Below are 27,840 nucleotides of genomic sequence, written 5' to 3'. Positions count from 1 at the left end.
ACTGTCACACTAAATGTTTATTGTTTGCAGTTTCCATGAATACACATCTCTGCATCCATAGGCAGTTCCACATGGCTCTTGTTTATTTCTTTCTTTCATCTGCTGCCTCCAGCACAGTATTCACACTTGTTCTGGCCTCGTCCAGCATACCAGAAGCTTCCTGCAGCGTCTGACAGGAAAAGATTATTATGAAAAACATTACATTTCTAGTGGAAAGTAACATAAGAGGCTGTATCAACAGCTGAACCAAACAAGAGAGGGATAATTGGGTACAGCGACTTCCTGCTTACTGGTCTTTCAACTGTTGGTGAGCAGAAACTAAGTCTACTGCAGTGGTGCCTAAAGCATCATCATTCTACACTGTACTGTATGAACACTACTTTAGATTAAGATAGTGTCACTGTGTCCAGAACTCAGCAGATTCTCTAGGATGTTATTTTTCTATTCGTAGGTTTGGGAAAAGGGAGACATCAAATTTGGATCATGAATCTTTTTCTTTTTTTAAATTTAGAATAGCCAATTATTTTTCAGCTCAGTGGTACCACGTGGACTCGGGAGGGCGAAGACGAACACATGCTGTCCTCCGAAGCATGTGCCGTCAGCCGACCGCTTCTTTTCACACTGCAGACCCACCATGCAGCCACCTCAGAGCTAGAGTGTTGGAGGACAACGCAGCTCTGGGCAGCTTACAGGCAAACCCGCAGGCGCCCGGCCAGACTACAGGGGTCGCTGGTGCGCGGTGAGCCGAGGACACCTTGGCCGACCTAAACCCTCCCCTGGGCGGCGCTCGGCCAATTTATTCAAGGCATTGTTAATAGTAGCGGCTGGTGGCCCCAAAAATTGGGGAGGCATAAAATATTGGGAGCGGGTCCGACTTTTTCTCTATTTAAAAATGCTGCAATTTAGAGGGTATTGGGAGCTCTGAGGTCAGGATTAATCTCTGTTCCTGTGCTGCAGAGGGTATTGAGAGCTTTGTCAGGTTTAATATATATTCCTGTGCTGCAGAGGGTATTGAGAGCTCTGAGGTCAGGATTAATCGAATTAAATGAGATTATAATGTTCTTAGATCTGTATTGTTTATTTATTACCATAGCTATATGCTACAGTCACTTCACTGAATATTACCGTAGCAATATGCTGCTGTCACGTCACTGAAACCTCGCATTTAAACAACAAATATTTTGGAACAAAAGAAGAATGATCTACTAAATTAGATTTCCAATAAGCTTTGAATTTGATCTCTTCCAATCACTTATTTCCAATAGTTCCACTATTTATATCTGTGTACCCTGTCTTATTTGAGAATAGTAGGTAACGATTAACATAATAGTGACATAGTTTGGATCCAAATGATGAAGATTTTCTATTCTTCAAGAACAAAATACTTAGCACCCCAAACACCTTCAAAAACACTCCTGGTACTGCAGTCAAAACATAATAGGTGCTTCCCAAGATACAGCCTTCAGTGGTTCAGACTACTTACTGCCGTCTTGAAGGCTTCATCTTTGATGTCCTTCAGATTTATCACCACATTGCAGTAGGCTCCAAACACTGCAGTCTCTAGGGCTTTAGCTGCCACCTACAACATTGAGAAAATAATACATTTCCTCAGGCTCAAAAACATTCAACAACACACCAGGTAAATTGCTCATGCAACATTTATGTTTTGCAAACCTCACTTGTAATGTTATACCGTCTTATTATCCACTGCTGGGGTGCATATTGGTCTGAACTAGTGGTAGAACGAATACTGATTTGACAGAGTTGAATAGTTAAATAGTAAAACAGTCAAATAGGTAGACTAGTCGGCGCTTTAAAAAATCTGAATAAATCTTGTATTTGACAATGTGTGCTCCTCCGTTTGTGATTGTAAAACATGTGTTTGACAATGTGTGCTGCTCCATTTGTGATTGTAAAACATGTGTTTGACAATGTGTGCTGCTCTATTTGTGATTGTTTCGTAACACTGCATTATGTTTTAAAAGTGCATGGATTTTTTTTTTAAAACAATGTATTAATGTTCTAAAATGTTAGGTATATGTTAATGGATTGCAACACGAACGCATTTCCACCCTTTTCAAAGTGCACATTTAACAGTAACTTCATTATCTTTCGCACTTCGTTATCTTCCATCCTTCTGAAAGCATGCGGTTCACAATAACTTCATTATCTTCCATCCTTCTGAAAGTATGTGACTCACAGTTACTTCATTATCTTCCATCCTTCTGAAAGTATGTGACTCACAGTTACTTCATTATCTTCCATCCTTCTGAAAGTATGTGACTCACAGTTACTTCATTACCTTCCATCCTTCTGAAAGTATGTGACTCACAGTTACTTCATTACCTTCCATCCTTCTGAAAGTATGTGACTCACAGTTACTTCATTACCTTCCATCCTTCTGAAAGCACACACTAAACTATTAAACCCATCTGGCACCGCGTACATGAAGTTGGTATTTGTTTCCTATATTTCTGACACTTTGTATTTGTTATCGGTAATGTAAGGGCCTTTTCATACCTAGTTCGTTTATGAAGATCCACTTTAGAATTAAAATGTTTCTCTGATTAGTTTCACACCAGAAGATCTCAAACTGTATTTTTCCTCCAAGTGAGTTCAAGTTCGCCTTCTCGACTGTAATCGCACCAGAATGTGTTTGTTTTCACACTGCAAAGTGAATCTGATTGTCTGGATTTGTGCACGTGACCAAAATGATATCTTCTGTTTATGCCCAGACAGATGTTCATTACTAACCATGACGACTTCCACCGGTGCTTGCAATATTAGTACTACGTATGTACATTTTGTTTATTCAACATCTGCTGGTAGAATGTCAGCACGAGAGCCAGATAAGAAATACTGGTGAGGAACACTGATGTTTTCATGCTGCATTATGTGCAAGGAGATGATTTCAAAGGTGACAAATGAAGAGGAACGCTTTATTTTTAAAATTTTTGTCAGCTGTTTCATTGCCAGTGGCATTATCCTGACAACGGTGAGTTGTAAGCAGTCCCTATCAATCCCTGTTTATCAGACCAAGCTATTTATATATGTAACTTAAAAATAATAATAATGTAAAAATTATTATAATATATACAGTGCTTTGGCTGAATAAAATGAGCAAATTGAGCACTGGAGACAATGTTATTATCTAATGTATTTAGTTTAATAAATATTGTGTATTAAACTCTATTTAGCAATGATATGTTTTTTAAGTTTCTTGAACACTCATTCATGCTAGCGAATACTGTAGAGATTGCAGGTAAATTATGCCTACTTTCTTTTAATAACTTAGTAGCTTAAATGTAATACAATGGAATAAAAACCACTGAGTTTTGGATTTACAGAAAAAACACAATAAAACCAAAAACAATAGAACCAGTAATAGTGCTTTATGTTTACAATTATTTTTATTATTTTTTGCCAGGAGTATCTGGGTTCAGCACCAGTCATCTGTGTGGTGGCAGCACATAAATGACAACTGGACACACAATGAATGGCCTTACATATAATATAATTGGGGCAGATAATAATGCATTACATCACCACCAGTCGTTTTGGTGTCTGTTGCATTGTGAATTCTAATGCTATTTGCTTTCACACTTGCCGACTTTGAGGGGGAAATGCATTACAGTTCCCCCTCAATCAAGCCAAGACCATCCTTTCAGGTGAATCCTCGTCCCCCTCTTTGGTGCGCACTCTGATACGAAATGAACTTAGATGTTAACTGAACTCTAGCACAAATTATCCTCTCCAAACGAAAGGCCCCAAATTCCCCATTGTCTCACCTGAATATCTGATTTGCAGGCTATGTTTCCATAGAGAACCAGCTCCTTTAGTGTTGACCACAGGCTGTTCACTTTCTCTGCCAGCGATAAGGGCACTGCAACGGCTTTCTTCAAGCCTTCCTGCATCATAGCTTCACGCCTTGAAAACAAAACAAGCTCATAAATGGCACTCTAAAATACCAGCAGCATCTATTTTCACATGTCATATTTTGAGATTTTGTTTTGTTGAGTTGCTTAGTTCCAGTGGGGTGACAGGAGCATCCTAGACTGAAAGTGGGCTGTTGCATATTGGTTCTGAAGTGGTGAGGTGACACAAGTAAAGTTTGAAATAATGAAATTCGAAAAGGCTGTTAGAAAGGTTCAGGAGCCTTCACATCAGGCAGAACACCATAACAGAAGGTAAAGTGATGTAGAGTAGGGAGTAAAAGTAAACATTGTGAAAAAAAAGTATGTCACACGATAGAGCAGGCCTGACCGAAATGTGTCATTATATACATGAAAACACAGTGATTCACATATATTGGGCCTGATTTTTCCACTGTGGGCAAATTTCCCATGTTATAGATCAACTATGGTGGAGTTAATTTGTCTGGGACTTACCCATAGCAGAAAATATAGACCCTTATGTTCATTAGAAAAGCAATGTCATACAAGACAATACTGGCTGGTTGTCTTTGAATGTGTCCAGCAAACCTAGCCATGCTGTAATGTCTGGAGTCGAGAGAAGTTTATAGACTCTCATTATCTCAAGAATATGCAGTGATGAATTCTCTGAGTGGCATTTAAAGAGAGTTCACACCCATCCACATATCTTTCCTTTTGTTCAGCTGTGTTTTAAAGGGAGTTCACACCCACACCCATCCACATACCTTTCCTTCTGTTCAGCTGTGTTTTTAGGCAGTTTAAGGGCAGCCTAAAAAAGAAGCGATTAATTAAAATAATAATACATTATTAATAATAATTAATTAATTTAAATCTAATTTTTAAAAAAATATATTTTACAAAATGTTGCTGTAAGTAAGCTATACGTCTTTAGTTTAAATAACTTGTGATAAGACCCAGTTTCAAAAGAGAAAATGCTAACCTGAATCAGACATACACAGGTAGGAATATTACACAGTGTAATGATATATACAGTGCAAATAGAAAGTTTACACCCCCTTGAACTTTTTCCACATTGTGTTGTGTCAGTGCCTCAGAATTTCATGCATTTAAATGATGATTTCTTCCCACTTATCTACACACCATACTCCACACTGTTAAAGGGTAAAAAAGTTTTTATTGAGAAAAAAATTATATATTAAAAATACAAAACTGAAAGATCATAAATTGGTTAAGTCTCCACCCCCCTGAGTTAATACTTGGTGGAAGCACCTTTGGCAGCAATTACAGCTGTGAGTCTGTTGGGATAGGTCTCTACCAACTTTGCAGACCTAGATTTGGCAATATTTGACCATTTTGCTGTACAAAACTGTTCAAGCTCTGTCAGGTTCCTTGGGGAGCATTGATGGACAGCAATGCCACAAATGTTTTATTGGATTTAGGTCGGGGCTCTGACTGGGCCACTCAAGGACATTTACCTTTTTGTTCCTTTGCCACTCCAGTGTAGGTTTGGCTGTGTGCTTTGGGTCGCTGTCATGCTGAAAGGTGAACTTCTGTCTCAGTTTCAGCTTTCTTGCTGAGGGCAGCAGGTTTTCCTCAAGGACTTCTCTGTACTTTGCTCCACTCATTTTCCCTACTATCCTGACAAGTGCTGCCACACCATGGTGTTCTTTGGGTGATGCACTGTGTTGGGTTTGCACCAAACATAAGGCTTTACATTTATGCCAAAATGTTCCATTTTTGTTTCGTCAGACCACAAAACTTTTTGCCACATGGCTACAGAATCTCCTGAGTGTTTTTTTGCATACTTCAAATGGGATTTAAGGTGGGCTTTCTTGAGTAATGGCTTCCTTCTTGCCACCCTACCATACAGACCAGATTTGTGGAGTGCTTGCGATATTGTTGTCACATGCACACTTTGACCAGTCTTGGCCATAAAAGCCTGTAGCTCTTGCAAGCTTCTCTGATCAGTCTCCTTCTTGCTCGGTCATCCAGTTTGGAGGGACGGCCTGATCTAGGCATGGTTTTGGTGATGCCATACACCTTCCTCTTCTTAATAATTGTCTTGACCATGCTCCAAGGGATATTCAAGGCTTTTGATATTTTTTTTATACCCATCTCCTGATCTGTGCCTTTCAACAACTTGAAATCCCGGCATTCTTTTGAAAGCACCTTGGTGCTCATGGTTGAGTCTTTGCTTTGAAATGCACTACCTGGCAGAAACCTGCAGGAACTGTTGAATTTATCCTGAAATCATATAAATCATTACAATTTAACACAGATGGAGGCTGCTTAACTTGGTGTGTGATTTTGAAGGCGATTGGTTACACCTAAGCTAATTTAGGATTTCTGTTATAAGAAGGGTGGACACTTATCCAACCAAGCTATTTCAGTTTTTATTTTTAATAAAGTTCTACAAATTTGTAGAATATCTTTTTCTCTTGGAAGTTGTGGGGTAGGATGTGCAGATAAATGAAAAACAACTATTTTAATGCATTTTAATTCCAGGCTATAATGCAACAAAAGGTCAACATTTTGAAAGGAGGTGTAGACTTTCTATAGGCACTGTAATAACATAGAATATTAACACCGGGTAACGATGGGGGCCCACAATTTTATTCATACAAGACACAAGCCCTCAATTGATAAATAATTAATAGATGACAGTTTTGTAAACAGGGCTTTTGCCCAGTATTCATTCTCACAGGTTACCATGTAGCTGTTGAAGGCATTTGAATCTGCATCAACCATTGAGATCAGCTCGTTCATGGACTGATGAAAGGGAAGGATCAATCTTCTCATGATGCCGTCTAGGTCTTCATACTGTCGCTTTCCATAAGTCATTTGTCCCACCATCGCTCCCAATGCTGCACCCTGGAGAAACAGAACTGATTTACACTTTACAATGCTCATTTCAATGAGAGCGCCCCCACAATGTTGCAGGGATGGCATGCTTTCACTCATGCGATGTTTAGAGACCTCTCCTGGCAAACGTTCCCCGAGTAAAAGTTGAAAACAATAATTCCCTAGCCGATTTACCTGTGATGTGTGACTAAAATCATCAGAACAATCAGGAATCACAACTGGGGGTTCAATTCCAAGCAAACTGCACTTACTGCATTTTGTCACAAGGTGGAATGTGGGATTGCTGTAAGGTTCCAGAACATGCCAATTGTTTGAGAGAGCAGGATCAAAAAGAAAATGTATCCAGCCTTCTAAAACTTTTCAGTTGGCTATAGTTTAGAAGAAATGCTGATAAAACATTGCTCTGTTGTTTATGAATATTTATACAAAAGACCTGGTTGTTTTTTATGGGATAAATCTTTCCTGTAACCCAAGATGGCGAGCCAGACACATTGATGACTACACTAGAAACTGAAGACAACGATTCGGAGTTAAAGCAGCAGATGGGTTCAGCACTATACAGCTTGGAATTTACCCAAGGCGGCCAATTGAACTGATATATCCTACGAGAACTGATTGACATTTGAGAATCTTACTGAATCACAGTGTTTTTTTTTTTTTCAACTAAGAACTGGACTCCTTAATGTACAGATTGATAAGAAGTAACCCTTTTTAAATTATTTTAGGAGAAGGTGTCTCTCTAATAAATAAATTGCTGACTAAACAAAAGTTATTTCACACTATATAGATATACCAACCTCCTTGAGGTTGGTTAATATTTGTAGCCATGGAAACAGAATGCTATATTGAAAAAAATGTATCCTTGAAATCTTCATGTACGTAGGTACGTGCAGAAAATATATTCCTATAATAATATTAATGTTCCTACATCATGATGTTCCCTGGTCTGCAGCTTCATTTAAAATAGGGTTTATTGTGTTTTAAATGAATATTATAAACTGATAACTATTTTTAAATATTATCCTTTGATTGCATTATGATGTGTTTTATATACTTCTAATTTTGTACCGAGAATTAAACTGAAATTCATATGCTTCTCCAATGAATGTAACTACACATAATTTTATTTAAACTCAAAACAAGGATTTTCACTTTCTCTGGACTCTCTAGATGCTCTGGATTCGTGCTCTTTGGATTCACGCTTTCTTCAAAACATCTCATCGCTCTCAACTCATCAAACTCTGAAGTTCTTCAAGGCTGTCCCGGAGAAGATAGGCTCCCTCTGGAACAGCAAAAGCTTTTGACTGCAGCCTTCACAGAGCTGCTGCCCAACTAACTTCTACAGAGGAGTATGACCAAATAGGTATCAAACCAAAAGAGTAAGTATCAAACTTATATTGTGTGTTTACAAGTAACTGAACTGAAGCCATGCTTTTGATATCATCACAATACATAATGTGCACCTATTCAACTAGATGCTGAACATTGTATATGCGTACTTAGCCACGTGGAAGCTAGCGCGTTTATATGTAATGTAACCCTGCAGAAGTTTGTAGCTTTCATTGACAAGGGAGCAGCCATATTTCAAGCAGTTCAGCTCTTCAGTTCATGTTCTAGTTCTTTGCAAGGGTGAATAATTGTGCTCCTGTTAAATGGATACCTGTTAAGGATCACATCATCAAAGTAATCCAGAGGGTCAAATCTGTGGGGTCCTCTCACACCTCTGGGAGGATCATCTTCCATGATATCTCCCTCCTCTTGATAAACAGCCCACACAACCCTGCCATTTCTCCACTTTGAACAGGATAGGCTATTTACTGGTTTGTAGCATATTCATTGCTCTTATGAGTTAATAATGCAATTTAATGCTAGTATTACAAAAAACAAAATAGTTAAATTATCTCGAAGTCTTGCTGGGGGTGGTGTATGTGGTATTAGCATTGATCTGCATCTTGCTCTGTGTTCACAGTGTGCCTCCTCTTTGCACATACATACCATTGCAGCAATTGCAGCTGCTACAGAGCCTCCACCTGGCGCAGCAGATCTTGCTCCAACGCTTCGAATGAAGCTCCGAAGTGGCTTAGATACCAGGCTCTCATCCTCATTCTCAACCATGTACCTGCAGGAGCAGTGTGTATTACACTAAGTGGCATTTTACTGTACAACTTACAGATCGTATTTAATGAAAAGATACAGATTGCCTGTCATTTAAGGATTTAAACAAATTGATTATTTTTAGTGCTAGGTTCCATCTTACTAAAGTAAAACATGCTTTCCTTCATTTAGCCCAGTGTTCATTCATTTAGTTCACTGTTCATTCATTCATTCAGCCCAGTCTTACTTAGTGATGAAGGATACTTGCATCACAGACAGGGAAAGCTTAAAATGAGTCAGTTTTTTGGTTGGAAAGTGAACAGTCCTGGAGCATATCTTTATTATCACACCGGCTGATAAACATGCTGGTGAGGCTACCTGATTGCGTGATGATCACCATTTCAAATCAAAATGAAGAAATGAAAGAGCTATCGAGGGAATGATTCAATCAAACTGACAACATACCAAAGCCATAGGGTACCTGATGTCGCAACTGTAAGTTTTGCAACCCACAATTTTAGCATTTCATGTAATGTGCACCACCTCTCTGCTGCGATAATAAGGATATAACAGGTTCTTTACAGGAATATGACAAATGACAAATGACAAATGAAAATATGCATGCACCCTCACATGTGCTCTGAAACATATCGATGCATGTCCAATGAAGCGTTGTATAGTGGTTGCGGGGAAAAGAAAACCAAGACGGAGTTCTTCTCATTTTCAGCTAATGAAGGGACCTACCCACAATTATAGCAGCACTGTGTTATTTAAATATACATCCCCAGTCTTAGATATAGCTCCAGCTGATTCAGAATGTTTGCAGATTGGACATGTATCAAATAAATTAGCAAATGAGATTCGAAAACAATGTATTTTCTTTCAGAATTAAGTCTTTGAGGATGAGCCAACCTAAAAAATAAATATTGCATTTGGAAGTATGTTTTTCTGTTGAAGTGATTCAGTATTGCCAGTGTCTGTTGAAGTGATTCAGTATTGCCAGTGTCTGATGAAGTGATTCAGTATTGCCAGTGTCTGATGAAGTGTTTTGAAGTGGTTCAGTATTGCCAGTGTCTGTTGAAGTGATTCAGTATTGCCAGTGTCTGATGAAGTGATTCAGTATTGCCAGTGTCTGTTGAAGTGGTTCAGTATTGCCAGTGTCTGTTGAAGTGATTCAGTATTGCCAGTGTCTGATGAAGTGATTCAGTATTGCCAGTGTCTGATGAAGTGATTCAGTATTGCCAGTGTCTGATGAAGTGATTCAGTATTGCCAGTGTCTGATGAAGTGATTCAGTATTGCCAGTGTCTGTTGAAGTGATTCAGTATTGCCAGTGTCTGATGAAGTGATTCAGTATTGCCAGTGTCTGATGAAGTGATTCAGTATTGCCAGTGTCTGATGAAGTGATATCCAGTGTCTGATGAAGTGATTCAGTATTGCCAGTGTCTGATGAAGTGATTCAGTAGTGTCTGCCAGTGTCTGTGTCTGATGAAGTGATTCAGTATTGCCAGTGTCTGATGAAGTGATTCAGTATTGCCAGTGTCTGATGAAGTGATTCAGTATTGCCAGTGTCTGATGAAGTGATTCAGTATTGCCAGTGTCTGATGAAGTGATTCAGTATTGCCAGTGTCTGATGAAGTGATTCAGTATTGCCAGTGTCTGATGAAGTGGTTCAGTATTGCCAGTGTCTGTTGAAGTGATTCAGTATTGCCAGTGTCTGATGAAGTGATTCAGTAAGTGATTCAGTATTGCCAGTGTCTGATGAAGTGATTCAGTATTGCCAGTGTCTGTTGAAGTGATTCAGTATTGCCAGTGTCTGATGAAGTGATTCAGTATTGCCAGTGTCTGATGAAGTGATTCAGTATTGCCAGTGTCTGATGAAGTGATTCAGTATTGCCAGTGTCTGATGAAGTGAAGTGATTCAGTATTGCCAGTGTCTGTTGAAGTGATTCAGTATTGCCAGTGTCTGTTGAAGTGATTCAGTATTGCCAGTGTCTGTTGAAGTGATTCAGTATTGCCAGTGTCTGATGAAGTGATTCAGTATTGCCAGTGTCTGATGAAGTGATTCAGTATTGCCAGTGTCTGATGAAGTGATTCAGTATTGCCAGTGTCTGTTGAAGTGATTCAGTATTGCCAGTGTCTGATGAAGTGATTCAGTATTGCCAGTGTCTGTTGAAGTGATTCAGTATTGCCAGTGTCTGTTGAAGTGATTCAGTATTGCCAGTGTCTGTTGAAGTGATTCAGTATTGCCAGTGTCTGATGAAGTGATTCAGTATTGCCAGTGTCTGTTGAAGTGATTCAGTATTGCCAGTGTCTGTTGAAGTGATTCAGTATTGCCAGTGTCTGATGAAGTGATTCAGTATTGCCAGTGTCTGTTGAAGTGATTCAGTATTGCCAGTGTCTGATGAAGTGATTCAGTATTGCCAGTGTCTGTTGAAGTGATTCAGTATTGCCAGTGTCTGATGAAGTGATTCAGTAGTTGCCAGTGTCTGTTGAAGTGAGTTCAGTAAGTTGTATTGCCAGTGTCTGTTGAAGTGATTCAGTATTGCCAGTGTCTGTTGAAGTGGTTCAGTATTGCCAGTGTCTGATGAAGTGATTCAGTATTGCCAGTGTCTGTTGAAGTGATTCAGTATTGCCAGTGTCTGATGAAGTGATTCAGTATTGCCAGTGTCTGTTGAAGTGATTCAGTATTGCCAGTGTCTGCCAGTGAAGTGATTCAGTATTGCCAGTGTCTGTTGAAGTGATTCAGTATTGCCAGTGTCTGATGAAGTGATTCAGTATTGCCAGTGTCTGTTGAAGTGATTCAGTATTGCCAGTGTCTGATGAAGTGATTCAGTATTGCCAGTGTCTGATTGAAGTGATTCAGTATTGCCAGTGTCTGTTGAAGTGATTCAGTATTGCCAGTGTCTGATGAAGTGATTCAGTATTGCCAGTGTCTGATGAAGTGATTCAGTATTGCCAGTGTCTGATGAAGTGATTCAGTATTGCCAGTGTCTGATGAAGTGATTCAGTATTGCCAGTGTCTGATGAAGTGATTCAGTATTGCCAGTGTCTGATGAAGTGATTCAGTATTGCCAGTGAAGTGATTCAGTATTGCCAGTGTCTGTTGAAGTGATTCAGTATTGCCAGTGTCTGATGAAGTGATTCAGTATTGCCAGTGTCTGTTGAAGTGATTCAGTATTGCCAGTGTCTGATGAAGTGATTCAGTATTTGCCAGTGTCTGTTGAAGTGATTCAGTATTGCCAGTGTCTGATGAAGTGATTCAGTATTGCCAGTGTCTGAAGTGAAGTATTGCCAGTGTCTGATGAAGTGATTCAGATGAAGTGATTCCAGTGTCTGTTGAAGTGATTCAGTATTGCCAGTGTCTGTTGAAGTGGTTCAGCCAGTATTGCCAGTGTCTGATGAAGTGATTCAGTATTGCCAGTGTCTGATGAAGTGATTCAGTATTGCCAGTGTCTGATGAAGTGATTCAGTATTGCCAGTGTCTGTTGAAGTGATTCAGTATTGCCAGTGTCTGATGAAGTGATTCAGTATTGCCAGTGTCTGATGAAGTGATTCAGTATTGCCAGTGTCTGATGAAGTGATTCAGTATTGCCAGTGTCTGATGAAGTGATTCAGTATTGCCAGTGTCTGATGAAGTGATTCAGTATTGCCAGTGTCTGATGAAGTGATTCAGTATTGCCAGTGTCTGATGAAGTGATTCAGTATTGCCAGTGTCTGATGAAGTGATTCAGTATTGCCAGTGTCTGATGAAGTGATTCAGTATTGCCAGTGTCTGATGAAGTGATTCAGTATTGCCAGTGTCTGATGAAGTGATTCAGTATTGCCAGTGTCTGATGAAGTGATTCAGTATTGCCAGTGTCTGATGAAGTGATTCAGTATTGCCAGTGTCTGATGAAGTGATTCAGTATTGCCAGTGTCTGATGAAGTGATTCAGTATTGCCAGTGTCTGATGAAGTGATTCAGTATTGCCAGTGTCTGTTGAAGTGATTCAGTATTGCCAGTGTTCAGTGCCAGTGTCTGTGAAGTGATTCAGTATTGCCAGTGTCTGATGAAGTGATTCAGTATTGCCAGTGTCTGATTGAAGTGATTCAGTATTGCCAGTGTCTGATGAAGTGATTCAGTATTGCCAGTGTCTGTTGAAGTGATTCAGTATTGCCAGTGTCTGATGAAGTGATTCAGTATTGCCAGTGTCTGTTGAAGTGATTCAGTATTGCCAGTGTCTGGTGAAGTGATTCAGTATTGCCAGTGTCTGATGAAGTGATTCAGTATTGCCAGTGTCTGTTGAAGTGATTCAGTATTGCCAGTGTCTGTTGAAGTGGTTCAGTATTGCCAGTGTCTGTTGAAGTGGTTCAGTATTGCCAGTGTCTGATGAAGTGATTCAGTAGTGCCAGTGTCTGATGAAGTGATTCAGTATTGCCAGTGTCTGTTGAAGTGGTTCAGTATTGCCAGTGTCTGATGAAGTGATTCAGTATTGCCAGTGTCTGATGAAGTGATTCAGTATTGCCAGTGTCTGTTGAAGTAGTTCAGTATTGCCAGTGTCTGATGAAGTGATTCAGTATTGCCAGTGTCTGTTGCATCCCTTTCATTCAGGTGATATTTTGCCTTTTGTGGGTTCATTGCTTATTCCAGGCTCATTCTTAATCAAGATCTCAGCTAATGTTTTATTTTCGTGCCATACTTTTGTATTCAGCTGTTTTAGACCATTTGGAATTTATTTAATTTAGATCTCTATAAAACAGTTCACATTCAAATTAGGTCCACACACAGTAACCAGCAAGCAGCTTCATCATTTCTTTTCTTTCATGAAGGTTTATGGTACACAGGCTGAAGGAGTTTGTAGTAGAATTGAATACTTACTCTATGATTCTTTCCTTTGCAACAAAAGGTGCAAGAGAATCTAGACCCAGTCGGTTGATAACCTAAAAATGACATTGCCACAAAAGTTCAACAGTAATCAATATAGTCATATTAAAGCAGGTCTAGGTCAGTGATATACAGCATGCATGAGTAGATAATGTGAGTCTGCTTACCAGTCGCACTTTGTGTTCTTCCTCCAAAATGAAGAGCTTTTCTTTTTGGATGTAAAACTCTGCAGCGTCCAGCACAGCTTTCAGGGGTATCAGCCCAACAAGCTGAGAGCCCACAACTGGCAGGTTCAGCTCCTATGGGAGTAATCAGATTGCAATTGGTTTATAACCTCTACGTACGTTCACTTTGACACCCTGCACCTATAAATACAGTGGGTTTGTTGTGCTGGGGATATGTTTGTGGTAATTTAGACACCATCAGATTGTGTTCCTCTGAATATATTGGTATTCTTGATAAAATAAATGTTATTTATACCAATTACAGTTGAATTCCAAAATGAAAGGCAATATTGGTATCCTTGATCTTTAAATCATGCCCTCTTTACTAGGCAAAATGTTTTAATAAGCGAGATATTCCATATGTACAAATCCTATCAATTTACAGTCATTTCGAAAGGACTGCATGGGATATTTCTCAGCAAATATGTGTTTCTTCAGTGGTGACTGCAAAGATGGGTATCACATGTATATGAAAGTTTACACCTTAATCCATAAGAAGTTTGATTTATTAACCCCTCATCAGCTGCAAATATTGAGCTCACGCGGTAGATGGAATGGGATGCACCCCATAGACGTGGTTACGTTATAAATGAAAGAACTAATCGACACAAAACACATTCTTATAAATACTTCAACTGTTTCTTATAGACCAAACTTTTGAACTGTGAATTTGAAATTCACACTTTCTACCCACATTTTTTGCAGTAAGAGCCACTCCCTCAGTATTGTATGCAAAGAAACATACAAACGATAAAAACATTTCTTTCATATAGTAACTTAGCAAATTAATAAACAATAAATAAATATAAAGAACGAAACAAACAGCTTATCAACAATGCAGAACTGGCAGAACTGAGCGCCGCAGTATGAAGATGCATTACCCAGGCTCAATAAACAGAGACACTGTCTTTTCAATAAAAGACTGTTTGCAGCAGACAAAAAAAACAACATGTCTAAAAACAGCATGACTATGTGCAGACCCTCCCCTCTTACCTGGTCCCCAGCAGACTAACGGTCGCCACTCATACCCCTAGCTTATCCTTTGAAATAGAAAAAATGAGTTCATCACTATCCCCCTACTTTGTACAGGCAAAAAAATAAAACAAAGAGAGCCCTTCTATCTTACCATGTCCCTCCCCTGCCCTTAGTCTCTGTCTCCTATCTTACCATGTCTCTCTGCTACCCTTAGTCTCTGTCTCCTATCTTACCATGTCTCTCTGCTACCCTTAGTCTCAGGTCCCTCCCCTTGCTTTTCTGCAAGATTGGTTTTATCTGCCAGCATGAGCCTGCGGTGGTACTGTATTAATGCAGATATCTAAGACATATCATTTACTCCACCCTTGGAAGATGGAAAGGGGTGAAAATACACCCCAAAAAAGTACACTTTGAAGAAGGATTTCTCCTGTTTGTCAAGGACATGCTACATATCAAAATAAATGAAAGTGATTAAAGTTCAATTACATGTAAGGATATCCCACGATCTTCAAAGGGTTATGGGTCCTTCATAGACCACAGACAGGGCAGTCACCTCAAAAAAATGATACAACACTTACTTTTGCAACTTTGCAGACCTCTTCATAGACCATGTGCAGGGCAGTCACCTCAAAGTCAAGAAGGTTGATGGACACCTGGGCAAGGTTGGCTTCATCTAGGAACCAGCCCATCCCCTGAACCCTCTTCAAGCTGCCAGGCTGGGGTCAAACAACAGTTTATATACTCAACAAAGTAAAGGGCATCTTTATAATGACTTATGCAGGACTCAATTAAAAGTTTGAACTATAACCACAAAAACAGAACGTTATTTTATATATTATTTATATAACTATAGGAGTTCTATTTATTGCACTTTTAACTCAGTAGTTTGCAACAAATTGTCTTGAATGGTCAGTTTCCAGCCAATGGTAGCACACATTTTTGCACATCAAAGCAAGTTGGTTTAATGGGACAAGAATACAGATTATAAGATATCCTTCTTGATTTTCTTTTAAATACCAAAGACAAATATTAACCTTAAAAAGTCTGTCAGAGATGATGAAAATCATCCATCAAAGAGAAACTAAATTCATCTCAGGGCTAAAAGGTATTAGTTATGAAGATAGTTTGAGATAAATGAATCTATTTAACCTAGAATAAAGACAAGTTTGGAATTAGCTCTTGTCAGTATTTGAAGCAGTGTACTGAGACCAGAAATAAAGGACACAATTGGAACCTCCTCCTACTTCTGCAAACTATCCCCTAGCACTGTGTGGCTGGAAATCGCAGTACTGCCAATATTTTGCCATGGTATTACCTGCTTAAAAGTAGGTAAAATCAATCTGACTTTCTCCTGAAAAAGCAAAAATGAATCTACTTTTTCAGAAATCCCAAAGATAAAATGAAGGGTTAAATGAAAAATATAACAAAATGCTGAAAATAGCAATGATGTGAAAGGAAAGAGGTATTTTCATGAGGCTGAGTACCTTATGGAAATACCTCTTTCCTTTCATATTACCAGGCTATTGCTCAAGGGTATCAATGAACTCCACATCGTGCTACCTGCTCTTTCCCCCGACCCTGCTCCCTGATGTCCAGAGCAATGCGGTGGGCCTGCTCCTTGGTGCTCAGGAGGTTCACGTTGTAAGCGATAAGGAACTTGCGGGCACCTGTCACTGTCGCTCCCCATGTAGGGACGAAACAAGATGGTCCGAAATCTGGGGCCCATTCTGGCTTTTTTAACTAAAAAGAAAATACATATATTATACAAGATAGCCCTTCTCTAAAAGAAACCGCTAGCCACTCCCAATCCCCAGTCAAAGTCATGTAGCTAACACTGTAGTGAAGCACCGCTAGCCACTCCCAATCCCCAGTCAAAGTCATGTAGCTAACACTGTAGTGAAGCACCGCTAGCCACTCCCAATCCCCAGTCAAAGTCATGTAGCTAACACTGTAGTGAAGCACCGCTAGCCACTCCCAATCCCCAGTCAAAGTCATGTAGCTAACACTGTAGTGAAGCACCGCTAGCCACTCCCAAAACCCAGTCAAAGTCATGTAGCTAACACTGTAGTGAAGCACCGCTAGCCACTCCCAATCCCCAGTCAAAGTCATGTAGCTAACACTGTAGTGAAGCACCGCTAGCCACTCCCAAAACCCAGTCAAAGTCATGTAGCTAACACTATATTTAAATCATTGTTCTCCATCATGCACAAATGTGCAGTTTTGAAACAAACATATGTTTAATATGTATTTGTTTAAAATATGATATCTGATACTGCCCTGAAGGAATCCCTGTTTAAAACATGCTTAGCCTGTCTTGCACTTCCCAAGTTATTTCACCTGGGGAGTGAAATTGTCCCCACCTCTTCATTGACTTTCAATAGCCTATTAGCTCCTTCCCCTGTTGACTGACATGACTTCAGACAATCACGTGCTTTGACGCAGAAGACACTGCTGGGTGAAATAACCAAGTAACAGAAGCAGCAAAACAGTAACAGACTTCTTGGAAGGCAAGGAAACAAACTGAGAACTTAGTGTAGCATCATGTCTGTTTTAAAAGGAAAATCCATGTTTGCTATAACACTGGTTTCTTTTAAAATGACACATTTAAGATCTGCGTAGCTAATGCAAGTGTAAAAGAGGTACGATTTCTGGAATTATTGTGTTAACTACAATTACTGAGCTATCAAGTACAATTAAGAATAGTGCATGGCATTAACTTTTTCAAAATTTACTGCAGTAGATTTGCACAGTAATTTTCCCATGGTTATACAATGCACTTAGTTTACCATGGTTTGCGTGTGTACTAATATGCTTTACCACACCTCTTTTACAGTGCTTACATATTACTTGCAATGCTTTCACTGTGCTTTATTAAACTTTGCAATGCTTTACTGTGGGAATCAGTTTAAGAGTAAGAAGACAGAATTAGATATTTGTAACAAAATATTAAAAATACAAACCTGAATAAGAATCTATTTTATATGACAGACCATTTTAAAAGAAATAGTTTGGTTCATGATTGTTTAAGATATATTATGTATTTGACACACACAATACTTGTTATATTAAATGGAAGCTGAAGCAGTAAAGCACCCCTCACTGAATGAGGAAAGAGTTCACAATTTGGTACATCATACATTTTGTATTTCTATAATTTCACAAATTCCACCCTAATCTTTATTTCAAATATTACACCTATATTTTTACAGAGTTTAGCCAATCTGTGAGGCTCTGGATAGAACAATGAAACCTTGCATCAAGGTAAATAAGAGACTGAACTTGATTTCTGGCTATGATCATAAACATTGTTTTCTGTTTCATTTTATCGCAAGCAAAGATTATTTAGTCGACACTATTTTAAAGTTGTTTTTTTAATAGTATAGTTGTGACTAATTGTAGGTATTGGTAGAATACCCGATATGTAGTGTAAGTACTGTGTTCTCACATCCAGTCCTTGTTTGCTGATATGTTTGTTCACCGAGCTAACCTTTTCTGGAAGAGCCTCGTACTCTCCAGCACGGATTGATGGCAAAGATCTTCTGTTCTCCTTACGAGCTGCCTCCCCATACAAATACACTGAGGAGACACAAACTCACATTGTCAGCACTGTCCAAAAAGAGGTATTTCAACATATTTCACCATTAAACACAATATTTGTCACATTTTCCACCTTTTAAAGACCTATTTTTGCCATCACAAATTATCAAAAAAACAACAGGCACATGAAATATATTTCTCATCTTTGATGTAGCTGGTGTCTTTTTCGTTGAAGACATTTTAAAGCAGTAGTGAAGTTGTATGCAGTGTGTTCAATCATTTACCGGAAGCAAACTAAACCAGCTGCCAGGTTCCTAAATGCAGTGTAACAGGTAGTGTGTTGATAAGACAAACATTTGCTGTATTTATTAAGTGATTTAAAAAGCTGTATATTTACACTATTCTTTCAGAAATGCCAATTTTCACAGGGAACTACATATTACGTGAAATCCATGAAAAAAATGCAGAATTCATCTGTGAGTGTGACAAATCCTGTAGGTTAATGACTGCTAGTGTACTTGTACAGCTGAGAGAGCGATTATTAGCCCTGACTTGATGTGACGAATTTCAGAATATTCTCTTTTATGGGCCTGTTAGGACTCAACACTCACCAGGGACTCCCAGCTCCTCAGCCAGTTGCTCTGCAAAGCGAATCCCACAGCAAACACACTCCTCCATGGAGACATTCCGCACAGGAATGAAAGGACACACATCCATAGCGCCCATCCGGGGGTGCTCCCCTGCAAACAGATGTTCACTTTTAGAGCACGGAGAGGACAATAGACACATTAAAACTGGTCCTGTTATCACCTTCATCCATAAAAAAGAGATACAGGACCATATTCACACAGTTTCCACTAATGTCATTAATAAAGTATAACCCTTATAAATATAAATATATTACATGCATTTTAGAAATCATATCGTCAATAATGCACTAGTGATACAGCAATACTGTGTTCAATTTTAGTCCCACACAAAAATGATATGGACCTGCTGCAATGGAGAAGCCTGACTAGAGCAAAAATTGACTATTGTCAATATTCAATAGTTTAACATAAGACCATATTTAGCTTCTGTAAAAGCAATCTGATTTTCACTCACAACCTCCTTATAAAATGGGCCAGTTAACTACAATTCCCAGGAGCCTCTTCACAGGAAGAATGAGTCTGAAACTCATCTGCAAGGATACTGGAGCTCTCCTACAAATGTATTTCCACTGACAAGTTGCCTAGTTCATATTTGCTGAGAGATGAGTCATTTTATTTTAATAGAATTTACAGTTTAAGGTAAAGAACACATAGAATTAGTTTGCTTTATTCAAACCTTACAACATGGGTTTCATCCACATTACTGATTACTGATATTTATTTCTAAATATATTTATTCTATAAGTATTTTTTTTAAATTATTTATTTATCAGAGATTTAGAAAAGGAAGCTACATGCCACTCTTGTGTACAATTTCATTCTATGGTATCTACCAAATAGGAAACTAGATATTTTCAAACAGGAAATAGAGCATTTCTAGAATCGAGAAGAACCTTCAGGTTTTCAACGAAAGCTGGTCAGGCTTGGATGTAAGCTTTAATAATTAATGCCTTTCAACAAACTGCACTGTGGCCATGTACTCTTCAAGGATGTCATGTTGCAAGTTCAAACAATGGTGATTTGTTTTAAAATTATTATTATTTTGTTTTTAGTGCAATGTGCTGTTTTAAAACATAAATAAATTGTTTAATGTAAACGGTGTGGATATCAAACTCCTTGCGTTCCCTGGTTACTCAGGAAGTAACTGTTCTCTAATTGAAATGTCTTTTGTGCTAGAGGTCTCTAGACCAGGGCCTAAATCATCCTTTACTTCGCCTGGGGCTATAAATAAGGCCTCCCTCGCCTGCCAGGGCTTTGATAAATTGACATGATAAATTTCTCTTTCATTACGGCGATCGGGCTGTTTAATTTCATAATTCACTTTTCCTATGGCCTGAATCACTTCATATGGCCCCTGCCATTTAGCACATAGTTTTGATTCGGAGGAGGGAAGCAGCAGCATTATTTTGTCTCCTGGTCGAAAGGTCCAAATTTGTACATTTTTGTTGTAATGCTACTGTTGTCTGTGCTGAGCCGATTTGAGGTTGTCCTGGGCCAAACGACTGATCAAATCCAGGCAATCTCTCAGTAGGAGCACATGCTGCACTACATTTTTGGATGAGCCTTTGCCCTCCTCCCACCCCTCTCTCAACAGATCGAGGATGACGCAAGGCTGTTGGCCGTACAAGAGCTCGAAGGGGCAGAACCCAGTCGAACTCTGCGGCACCTCTCTCACTGCAAAAAGGAGGTAGGGAAGAAACGATGTCCAATGCTTTTGCTCTTGGTTCACAAATCGTCTCAGTATCTGCTTTAAGGTCTGATTGAAATGTTCCACCAAACCACCTGTCTGTGGATGATGAACAGATGTCGTGAAGGGACGTATTTTTTGTATTTTGTTTTTTATATTTTATATTCATAATGTGTTAGACAGAAAGTCAGGATTTCCTGGGGGATCTATACTCTAGCCATAATATGCAATAATTATTTGGCTATCGGAGCAACACGAGTGGACCTCAATGGAACTGCTTTTGAGTATTGCGTTGCAGTCCACCACTACTAATATATGCGTATACCCAGAGTCAGAAGGCAACAAAGGGCCGATGATGAACATTGCAATGCATTAAAAGTGGGTAGAAATAATCGGCAGTGGGACCAAAGGGTCAGGGCGCACTCGACCCGGCGCTACTCGCTGGCTACCCAATAAAATCGAGCCAATATTTGCTCCCTTGTCTTGTCAGCTCTGTGGTGCCCTGCAAAAGGGATATCATGCGCCAGCCTCATGACCTCCAGCTGACCAGACAGTGGAACCAATAATTGTGTTACAGGCTGTCCTGTGCCTGTGGCAAGGTTTACCCTATACAGTAATTTCCCCTTAATAATGAAATCACCACATCACACTCCATCACAGATGGGCATGACTTGGCCTGGTGTCCCTGCTGTTGGCATCTAAAACAGGTAGGGTGGTGTGACAAAGTGCCCGCCCCTGTGTATATTATCTGTTATGTGTTGCGTGTGGTGTGTTTAAATGTTGGTGTATAGACATTGGTACACGGGATATAAACGGGTCTGTGTAACACGAGTGTTTAAAAATGTATATGTGTATTTAGGCACGAGGATTGCACAGCACTTCACGTGCAAGTAAAATGTAGTAATATGTGTGCACGGGGAAAGCACTTTATTAATTCACGTGCTGGGATTCAAGTGAATAATTAATTGGTAATTGAATCCCAGCACAACAGTATATAGAGATGCACGTTGTCACATACTCGGGGTTGGGTGTTCGGTGAGTGGAGAACGGGAGCGAGAGAAGGAGAAACTTAAATATATCAATTGCTATTACGTGCTGGCGGGACCAGCACGATACTTGTTTATTTAAAACTCACCGTGTTTGTCAGTGTCTGTCCGTGCACCGTTTTGTTGAGTTTAGTCTGTTTTTGTTTGTCTATTTATTTTGGCGTAGAGTGCCGTGTCCTGTGTTTTCGTGTTTGTTAAACCTGTTTTATTTTTTGATAAACCAGCGCCAGCAAGCGCCACCATCATTTCAACTCATCTGTCCTGTTTTGTTTATTTTCCTGCTTCTGGTCTGACGCCACCCACTCCGGCCATCTTTGTGACAGGGGGAAGGAGGGAGCAGAGGTTAAATATCTGTCCTGTTGCTGGTATGGCAACGGGGCAGGGGCAGCAACTCAACCTTGCTGGGGGTCAACCTTGGTCTCCAAGGTCTCCCATCTGTAGGCTTGTTTTCTGGGTGGGGTTGAGCCAGTGCACCATGTGATCACTCAGTTTTTGTGCAACAACCCTGGGGCGTGTATCCGGGGACCTCTTGTACTCCCGGAGCCGCACACGATGTGTTTCCCCCGTGATGTTGAAACGGTGCAGAATGGCTTGCTTTACCAGGTCATACTGGGCAGCTTCAGTGTCCGACATGGCTTGGTTGGCTGCCTGAGCCTCCTCAATCAGGCAGTGTTCCAGCTGGCTTATCAAGAATTATTCCTTGGGCGTTGATGCAGTAGTAGCCAGCTGCTCAAAAGCAAACAGGTAAGCCTCTGGGTCATCCTCCGCCGTCATCTTTTGCGCCCTCGTCTTTGGGGTCATCATCACAGGTCCTGCTTGTGTCATGGACAGTGTCGTGTACCGCTCCTCTCTCCGTCTCACCATAACAAAATCAATTCCAACCAATACACACAGATGACTTACAGTATTTTTTTCTTTTTAACCAAAAAGAGATTGCACCATGCACAAGAAAAGAGCTGTATATAGTAAGCTGTGGTGAAATATCCTCCCGAATGAGGGAATGTCTTGTGGGGTTTATTTATTTAATCCGTGCCATCTGATTTTTACCCACAGATAATCATAAATCAGCATTTTGTATGTGAAGTGTTCTAAATAAATGTACATTCTGTATGACAAAATAATTTTAAATGAAGTTTACAAATATTCCCGTTATTTTTTATTTACAAAAGTTCTTAACAAATTGATGCAATTGTATGTGTCGCAATTGCCGTCAGCTTTAGTACATCTCATTATAATATTTGAGAACCCTCATCTCCACCCCATTTTTATGAATTTATGCAGGACCACCCATAATTCAACTAAGGGTGAACTGCAAAGAAAAATTGCTGCTGCAAAGCATTCCCTAAAAAATCGCTGACAGCATTGCGGTTGTTTAGTACATTTTACTCTAGACTTCCGATTCATTTGCAACTGGTTTGCTACTATTGTGACAGATGCAACACTTTAGAACATCTACCCCAAAGAGTCTACAGAAAGTGCAACGCGACAAAGTTATACCAAGTCCCTTTGGATCATGTTGGCTTTATTATTTTAGTTGTTATAGTTTTATCTTGCGGTTTAAAACTAATTAAAAGTTTTAAGAATTACTGTTTGGTATTCTGTCCTAAACCAGCAGTTTGTCAGTCCCAACTGTTGTGACATAAATTGCAGATTAAAATCTGATTATTCTGCTTTTTATTCAACTGTGGTACCATTCAGTCGAGCGGACATTGTAAAGGGTGTGGTAAGGTGTCCCCAGATCAATGCTGGTCTCCACCCTTGAAATAGCCAACCAGGCTCAAAAGTTGAAGCTCAGCGTACCTTGCACACGTTTACTTAATCAAACAAACAAACAAAACGTTTACACAAATAAATCACTTAAACAAAATTCTTCTATGCAATACAGCAAAATAGAACCAGTACCAGTCAATGCCATGGAGATCTTTTCACACTGTTTATTCTCATTTAAATACAAATTAAAGATAAAATGTCACCTTTCAACTGCACAGAGGATGTCACATTATGGCTTTACAGGATGAGAACATCAAAGTCAACGAGCAGTACATAGTTTTAGTCAATAGGTTTACTTTACTTGGTTATTCATCTTGGGTTACTTCACCTCAGTATGTCATGTGGCTCCAATCCTGCTACTTGAGGTGAGTGTGGGAGGGATCTCAGTGACGTGTCTCTTACCTGTGTGTTTCGTCATGTCAATGAGCTGAAAGGCAACTCTGGCAGCACTGAGCGCTCCCTCTACCACAGCTTCAGGAGAGCCTACAAATGTGTAGACAGTGCGATTAGTGGAGGGGCCTGGGTCCACATCCAAAAGGAGACAGCCTTCTGTGCTGGAGATAGTGTTGGCAATGGCATCGATGACCTGCAGAGAGAAATGTTCACTTCATCAAGGGGATGTCTTTTGTGGATAACGGAATGGGTAGGTACTGAAACAGCAACAAGAAAAAGCATCATGTTTCCATATAAACACCAACAATAATGAGTATATATAATCTCTAAGACTTGCTACACCAACCATTATTGTACACACGTGCAAAACAGCCAGCTCCACAGCAGCACTGACTTCAGAGGCTATGGCAGAGCAAGAGCTCTGTCTGTAAATAGTGTGGGTGTTTTGGTGGTGGTTTACAGGGATGGGGGTTAATTCCTGTTCCTGTCAAAAACATGTGTGAATGTGGCTGTTTCTAATGGAATAAATGGTGTTAATTGGGAACAGCCACATCCTATATAAAGAGAGCCAAAAGCTCCATTAGAGCTGGAACAAAAAGGTTTGCTGTTGGAATGAGATTATTTTTATTTAAAAAACTCACCGTGATAGTGCAAGACTTGGATGAGGGGTTTTCTGTTTCATTTTGTGTTCACAACTTGTTTTGTTTTACCCTTTTATTTTGGCTCGGTGAGCTGTGCTTCTGTTTGTAATTTGATGTAATAAAAATAAACTTGGCAGCTCTTCAGTTCTGAGTCTTCTTTCTGCCTCCTGAACACCATAGACACCCAGCTACCACAGTGGCCTTTACCATGATGCATTGATTTTTGAGTCTGAGTCTTTATACAAGGCCAGTGTTACTAAACACAGATAGCTGATGATTTCATATATTCAATGTGTTATAATCAATATGTTTGTTTTCAGATAATAAAAGTTTATCATTATTTCTTGCTCCTATGATAACTAGCTTACCCTTCTGTAAACAAAATATTTTGCAATATATTTATAAACAGAGTAAAATCTGGATTAAAACAATAATATAGTCAAACATAAAGGGTAAATTTAAACATACACAATAAGTTAAACTGTTTTATCAAATGGGTGGTTTTGTGTATAATGATTTTTTGCAAGTTCGTGATAGTATGGGGAAATTGTAAACTCTTTATAAGGCAGTAAGAATAACTTCATGACTATAAAGTACTGTAAAATAACACTGCTGCTTTTTTGGTGTTTTTTGTTTGCAGTAGTGGCATATAATGTCCTGCAATAGTACATGTTGATTTACTGATGCAGTTTCAGAAGCTCTGGTTATAAATCAAATAACGTTTGTTATAAAACTGTTTAAACAGTCCAGACGGGTTCACAAATGTCAAACTACATTAAAGCCATCAAAATGTTGAACTTAATGTTTTGGTACTAGTGATACATATTTCCGAGCCTTCCATGCAAAAACATGTAAACCTGTCTCAAATATAAGGGTATAATGATTAAAGGTAACGTATGCAAACGTATACTTTTGCACACTTCCTCGTCAATAAATAAATAAATAAAACAAACAACATATTTCTCCTTGTTTGTAAGAAGTACTAGAAGAGTAAAGAAAGACATTTTGAGCAGGCAGGTTCAACTAATAATAGAGAATAGCCCTATCACGCTGGCATCTTCAATGTCCGTTTCCCTAATTCTCCACCTGGTAATTCAGTGGCTCCCTAATTCTCCGAACTCCAACAAGATATACACATTCAAGAAATGTACAGATCCCTACCTCTTTGTTTCTCCCTTCAGAGAAATTTGGGACACACTCCACCAGTTTGGACATGGTTTGGATAAAAAACAATGCAAGCAACTCCTGATCAATTAAACACCCGAGCTTTAAAACAACTCTACTCTGCAGAACAGACAGGCAGGTTATGTCTTCTTTTCCAGTCCCTTTGAGGGCTAACTTCAGTGCAGTAGTTCTGTAAATCAATTACTTGTTGAATAGTCCTCTACCTACATTATTAACTCGAGCTCAGTGTGGATTGGAAATTTACACGTGTGTGCTGAATAGAAGAAACACCACCATCTATACAGAGCAAACACTTAAAATAAATAAATAAATTTAGTAGTTGCCAATTATTTTTTTTATTATTTTCTCCCAATTTAAAATTTCCAATTATTATTTAGGCTCAGCTCACCGCTACCACCCCTGCGCTGACTCAGGAGTGGCGAAGACAAACACACGCTGTCCTCTAAAGCGTGTGCTGTCAGCCGACTATAGACTCACCATGCAACCACCTCAGAGGTGTAGCATTGGAGGACAACGCAGCTCTGGGCAGCTTACAGGCAAGCCCGCAGGTGCCTGGCTAGACTACGGGGGTCGATGGTGCACGGTGAGCTGAGGACACCCTGGCCGACCTAACACCCCACCCCCAGGCGGCGCTCGTGCCACCCCTGGGAGCTCCCGTCCACGGTCAGCAATGGAATAGCCTGGACTTGAACTGCCAATGTCCGGGCTATAGGGCGCATCCTGCACTCCATGTGGAGCACCTTTACCAATGTGCCACTCAGGAGCCCCGAGCAGACATTATTTTGAGCACTGCAACAACTATTCCAATTGTTGGAATGCTATTTTGTTTCCAAACAGCATTTATAATATGTTTGATAAAATAAAATGTAGGCAAAAGTAATTAGATTTTTTTTTTTTATGATCTAGGCAGTGGTAAATAATCTAAATAATCTCATGTGGATATTGCTCCCCTGAAATGAGGCACTTTCAGGGATTTATTTTTAGCAGTATTCGACCAATTGTGCGTCGCCCCTGGGAACTCCCGTCCACGGCCAGCAATGGAATAGCCTGGACCCAAACTGGCAACCTCCAGGCTATAGGGCACATCCTGCACTCCACGTAGTGTGTCTTTACTGGATGTGCCACTCAGGAGCCCTTGTATTTGCCTTTTTACTGTTTTGATTTGTGTTGGTCTGTATCAGAAATGCACTGAGCAAATAGGTTAAAACATGTTGTTTTAATGCATTGATTATCCACCTAAAGAGATCCCATTTATTAATACAGTTATATTCTTTTGTACTGGCATGAAAATAAATGGAAACTATCTGCCAGTATACTAAAAAATAGCTGAACATTCCAGTATATATGATTCCAGTATTTATATGATACCAGTACATACATATACATATACATATATATATATATAATATATATATATATATATATATATATATATATATATATATATATATGAATATTATATATACCATTATATATTAATATAGATCCAGTATTTATATTTGTATGATACCAGAACTGTGTTTTGTTGATTCTCACAGCAATCCCAGCAGCAGTTCTGTAAATTCACAATCTGGAAAGAAGTCTTGTGACAGATAGGAATCAATGTACAAAACCCTGTGTGTGTGTGTTTGATATTATTAATTATGTATTGTATGTTAATCAACAAGGACATTACTGTTTCTGATGAAATGGTTTGAGTTACACATTAATAAGACACTTTTGGCTTTGGAAATAAATGAAGATGCTATGCGTTGTACTTTGAACAGTTCCAAAAAACAAGCGCTGGGCTTCCTCCCCCTAAACAGCCAATGCTTGCAAAGACTTGTGACCTCATGAAGCCAACAAAATGATCTCCACCAAGACTTTTTAATGGTTGACTTGTTAAATGAAACTGAGTGGCACAACCTTCCATGAAACAAATACAAATGAATCAATGGTGGTAAATTAGTAACCTGCACCAGTCCCACAATAGAAATCCAATCTGTCAGTAAATGTTTAAAAACACTCTTTTTGTACTTC

At 39.3% G+C, this 27,840-nt stretch overlaps 1 protein-coding gene across 1 annotated transcript; it reads right to left on the bottom strand.

Moving 5' to 3' along the window:
- ftcd (formimidoyltransferase cyclodeaminase) lies at positions 1-26,144 on the bottom strand. The gene is made up of 14 exons (XM_041262984.1): positions 25,798-26,144; positions 24,005-24,188; positions 19,061-19,189; positions 18,400-18,488; positions 16,473-16,652; positions 15,491-15,628; positions 13,881-14,012; positions 13,708-13,769; positions 8,751-8,874; positions 6,603-6,764; positions 4,658-4,701; positions 3,789-3,927; positions 1,484-1,579; positions 1-169 (listed from the first exon to the last, which is right to left on the bottom strand). The coding sequence occupies exons 1-14, from the start codon at positions 25,849-25,851 to the stop codon at positions 83-85; spliced, it is 1,620 nt and encodes a 539-aa protein (XP_041118918.1). The 5' UTR covers positions 25,852-26,144; the 3' UTR covers positions 1-82.
- Positions 26,145-27,840: the final 1,696 nt, after the last annotated feature.

This window comes from Polyodon spathula, chromosome 11 (assembly GCF_017654505.1).
Source record: "Polyodon spathula isolate WHYD16114869_AA chromosome 11, ASM1765450v1, whole genome shotgun sequence".
In the NCBI taxonomy this organism is placed as follows: Eukaryota; Metazoa; Chordata; class Actinopteri; order Acipenseriformes; family Polyodontidae; genus Polyodon; species Polyodon spathula.
Note: the sequence above shows the minus strand (reverse complement) of the source record. Positions and strands in the feature narration are given on the sequence as shown.

Excerpts from the sequence above, each read along its gene's own strand:
- ftcd (XM_041262984.1), bottom strand. The coding sequence starts at position 25,851 with ATGTCCAAACTGGTGGAGTGTGTCCCAAATTTCTCTGAAGGGAGAAAC. Across the intron at positions 13,770-13,880 it reads AAGAACACAAAGTGCGACTG|GTTATCAACCGACTGGGTCT; the intron begins GTAAGCAGACTC and ends TGTCATTTTTAG. Across the intron at positions 1,580-3,788 it reads CCTGCAAATCAGATATTCAG|GTGGCAGCTAAAGCCCTAGA; the intron begins GTGAGACAATGG and ends TCAATGTTGTAG.